General features: G+C 36.3%; 1 protein-coding gene across 2 annotated transcripts in view; it reads right to left on the bottom strand.

Moving 5' to 3' along the window:
* The window catches only part of CKAP5 (cytoskeleton associated protein 5), a 116,875-nt gene that overhangs the window by 74,138 nt on the left and 38,070 nt on the right, over positions 1-4,667 (bottom strand). For both annotated transcript variants that reach the window (XM_006896713.1, XM_006896714.1), the window contains exons 2-3: positions 3,711-3,804; positions 1,766-1,959 (exon numbers count right to left, since the gene is read on the bottom strand). In XM_006896713.1, coding sequence (XP_006896775.1) covers positions 1,766-1,959; positions 3,711-3,767 — 251 coding nt within the window. In that variant the 5' untranslated portion in view covers positions 3,768-3,804. The remainder of the gene's footprint in view (positions 1-1,765; positions 1,960-3,710; positions 3,805-4,667) is intronic.

The raw sequence follows: 4,667 nt of genomic DNA, 5'->3' as shown, positions 1-4,667 counted from the left end.
TTTTTTTTTTATGTGTGTACCGTCAAATGAGATCTGACTGGTACAGGAGGTAATTGTTCCTCCTTCAGCAGGGCATCTGGTGGATTTGAACCGCACACCTCTGGGATTTCAGTGCAGCTTCTTGTCACTAGGCCACCAGAGCTCATCAGTACTTGTTTTTAAAATCATTAACTTGAAGCATTTCTTAGGATAACATTATCCCCGCCCCCCCGAGGGAATGGATATGTACCTTTAAAAACAAATGGTTACTGTTAACTCTTCAGCAAGACTTTACATACTTTTATCATTTAAGTCTCTCCTAAGTTAAATACAACCTGACATACTAGGAATTAGAAGAATCCAGTGGGCTAAGATTATATGAAGCATTTGCCAAAAAACACCTTCAGCTATAAGTACAAAGAAGTAAAAAGTAATGGTTTTATTAATGGCAGGGAAAACCAGGTGATATTGAGCAATCTAGTTCTCAAAGACTGTCTTAAATGGCATAAACCTTGAAACAAGGAGTCACAGTTGTAAAGTAACAGCACTGCCTCTCTTAAGAGATAAAAAATGCCTCATGACTGGGGTGAGACTCCAACTGTTGAAGTTTGGGGGCCTCTGCAAGAACAAGGCTTCTAAATCATGAAGATGGATAAAAAGTTGTGGTGCAAGGCCATTTTAGCTGGGTATAAATGGAATCTGTAGAATAAGGAGGAGCATACAACCCCTTTTTTTTTTTACCGCCCTTCTTAAAACTGAAGGTGCTTATGCTCGAGATGAAATGGAAATCTGTTTAGCCAAAAGATGTGTTTATGTTTACAAACCTAACAGCAAATCCGACAAAACCAGAGTAATCTGGAGAAAGGAAACCCATGCCCATGAGGGACATGGCTTTAGCAAAATTCTGAAACAGATTTCCTGCTAAGGCTACTGGACAGAACAAAATTCATATGTTTGTAATCTCTTGAGATTTAAATTTGTTGAAAAGCAAAGAAAGGAAACTCTGGATTTGTTGTGTTTATTTAAAAAAATAAAGCCAAAAAAGTCTAATGACCACAGAAAGATAAGATAGTAAAATCATCTCATTGAAAACACATTAAAAATCATCTTTTAAATGCCCAAGTGTGCTTGTGAAATCCTGATAATTCCTTTGTTGTCAATCTGTTTCTTACAAAAATGACTTGTTTTTGTTATGAGCCACCAAGTAGGAAGCAAGTCATAGTAAAACCTCCACTGGGTTTTCAAAGGCAGTAAATTACACAGGAAAAACCACAGAGCAACTGTTCATTTGAACTGCATGCTTTCCGGTTGGCAGTACAGTTCTTTACCACTAGGACATCAGAACTCCCTAAAAGTGACAGGAGGCAGAGCAATTTTCATAAAAAGGCTCAAAAGGAAAAACATCTGCTCATCAAACTGACTTTCTAAATTAACATGCCTCCGGAAATCGTATGAACTTTGATAAATGTCAATAGTTGTAGTGGGGCTTCAAGACTTTTGTTCATAGGGTCGCTATGAGTCGTGCTTGACTCAAAGGCAATCAACAACATCATCACCACCAAACTTTGAGGTAAATACTCAGGATTTTATTTCCCACTTTCTTTTTTAGTTCTTATGCCGTTTAGATTTCTAAGTCAAATAAAAAAAAAGGATGATCAAAAAGCTACGAGTGTTAAGAAAATGAACATAGTCTAAAGGTGCTTGAACCAAGAACATACAGAAATTAATCTATCTCTAGCATGAGACAGGGTTTTTTGCCAAAATAAATGAAAAGAAAATTACTTACTTTCCTGCTACATGGGCATTTTCAACATAAACAAGTGCAGCTTCTAATCCTTTCAATTGAACCACTGCATTGGAGTCAGTCACAAATTTTTTAATCAAACCTAAATATTTGGACCATTCTGGACTCTTCTCATCTTTTATTTTCTGGAAGATCTTCAGGGCTTCTTCATATCCATTTAATCTTGCTTTCCATAGCTAAAAGAAACATAGCATTTTCAAGCAGAACAACACCTAAGAGCAAGGATATTTAAGGTATGTCTGACCCAAGTCATGATCTTTTTGCTTATTTATTGTGCCTCTAAGAGTTGGACAATGAATAATGATGACAAAAGAATAATTAATGCCTTTGAGTTGTAGTGCTGGAGTAAAGTAATGGGTATTACATAGACTGTCAAAAGAACAAACAGCTATGTCTTGGAGCAAGTATGACCAAGGTGCTCCTAGGAAGCAGGGATGGTAAAGCTTCATCTTATGTTATTTGTGCATGCTGGTGGGAGGATTAGTCCCTTGGAGGACATTATACTTGGAAAGTTGAAAGGTCAGCATAGGCGAGGAAGATCCCTCAACAAGATGGACCAACACAATAACTGTAACAGTGGGTTCAAGTATATCAGACATGGTGAGAAAGGCACAAGACAGGGCCAGATTCAGACTTGGGGTTGCTATGAGTTGCATTAGCCTCAGTGGCATTTAATAACAACACCACAGTTAATTGTGATAACTTTTTTTTCTTGTTGTGTACCATCGTGTCATATCTGACTAGCACAGGAGATTGCCTCTCCTTCTCCAGAAGAGCATCTGGTGGATTCGAACTGCATGTTTTTGGGATTGCAGCACAGCTTCTTGCCACTAGTCCATCAGAGCTCCCTCCTAGCTAATTGTAGGGGAATATATAGCTAACTGTATGATGATAACTTGTATATAGGACTGTATGATTAGAAACAAAAAAGGAACTTAAGAAATTCATAGCATTTTCAAAAGATTGACTAATAAACTTTTTCTTATAGGTGTTTAATATTTATGATATTCTGCATCTCAATACAGACAGCCAACTTTTGTCAAAGAGATGAAATGAAGTGAGAGATAAGATGTATCTTTAACAAATGCTGTTGACTAAATTAGGTATACTGCATTGAAATAGATGAGGGCAAGACCTGTTTAAAAGGGATATATGATTAGTTATTATTGTTATGAGAGGAGTCCAGAACAAAGGTTGAATAGTGGAGTGGACTTGGGGGTAGGGATTATATAAAAATGAAAGAATTTTACTTTTACTTTTCAAAGAGAACAGCAAAATGGGGTTTGGGCAGGGAGAAAAGTGCAACAACAAATGAATGGAAATCCAAAGTCTCTGTAAACGTTCATTAATATTTATAATAAAAAAATTACTCAAAAAAAAGAATATAAAACAGAAAAAAAAACCCAACCCAACTCTACTCTGACCTATAGGGTCTATGAGGGGAATAGACTGACATGAAATGTGTTAAAAGAAAATGATCATAATACAGTGATTTTTACTGTTGGCTTAAAATAATATGACCACAATAAGAAGGTTGGCAGCTTCTGAGGACAGATAACAGAATACACAGATCAAAGAATCTTTAAAGAAAAAGAAGCTATAGTTCCAAGGCTGAATACAAAACACCTCTCCAAATAAAAGTTTTCTGTACAACTATTTTTAGGTACTATAAACACTTGTATTTGCGTGGGTGTGGATAAAAACTAACCAGTTACTAACACTGTATGTAATATCAAAAACATTTTGTAAAATCATTTTTATATGTTCAATTTGTGTTCCCCTTTATTAATAGACCTCTTTTTTAAAAAAGCAGAGGGGAGGATATTTTTAATTAAGCCAGAACATCTCACTTTTTTTAACTGACTAGAAAATCCCACTGGTAAGCCAAGACAAAGGCAATAAACTATAAATTTTTAAAAAGCCTCACCTTGTGTTCACATTTCTGATCTACCGGTAGTTTCAGCCACTCACTGTCATCTCCCATTGTGCTTCCAGTTTCTCCTTAGTATTAACTGTAGTTCCTGTGAGAGAAAAATAGGTACCTTTTAGCTTCAGCAATCAAGCAAATTCTTAAGACAATATGCCTTTTTAATGACTGTTGTTTTTATTATACATGCAATATAATAAGTCTATTGTTTGGTCAGATGACCATTTAACTCCACTAAAAGAACATAAAGGGGAAAAAAGTCAATCAACCGAGAAGGGGTAGACATTTGTTATGAGGGGGAATGATGTTTATATAAGAACGTTTTAGAATACAATAATGCTAAAATAAAATTAAAGAATTGAAAAGCCAAGAAAAGAGTTTCTAAAACAACTATGAGATATCATCTCACCCCAGTCAAAATAGCAAAATTTACCAGAACAGCAAGCAACAAATGCTGGCAAGGTTGTGGAGAAACTGGAACCCTTATTCACTGTTGGTGGGAGTGTAAAATGCTGCAACCCCTGTGGAAAGAGGTATGGTGCTTTCTCAAAAAGTTGCAAATAGAGATACCATTTGACCCAGCAATTCCACTACTGGGAATATACCCCGAAGAGACCATAACTGTCATCCAAGCTGATATATGCACACCCATGTTTATTGCAGCTTTGTTCACAATAGCAAGGAGTTGGAAACAACCTAAGTGCCCATCAACAAACGAATGGCTAGAGAAGCTGTGGTATAATTGCACAATGGAATACTATGCTGCATTGAAAAACAAAGAACTCATGCAATATTATTCAAAATGATTGACTCTGGAGAACATTATGCTGAGTGAAATATCCCAGTTACAAAAGGACAAATATTGCATGGTGCCACTGTTGTAGAACGGGACTGACCTTGGGGTTGGGGAGAGACTGAGTAAGATGGGTTCAATAATGTATACTGCACTGAAACAGA

Source organism: Elephantulus edwardii, unplaced genomic scaffold (genome assembly GCF_000299155.1).
Source record: "Elephantulus edwardii isolate Elephantulus edwardi_28Jun2011 unplaced genomic scaffold, EleEdw1.0 scaffold00189, whole genome shotgun sequence".
In the NCBI taxonomy this organism is placed as follows: domain Eukaryota; kingdom Metazoa; phylum Chordata; class Mammalia; order Macroscelidea; family Macroscelididae; genus Elephantulus; species Elephantulus edwardii.
The sequence above is the reverse complement of the archived record's forward strand: the minus strand, read 5'-3'. Positions and strand labels throughout refer to the sequence as shown.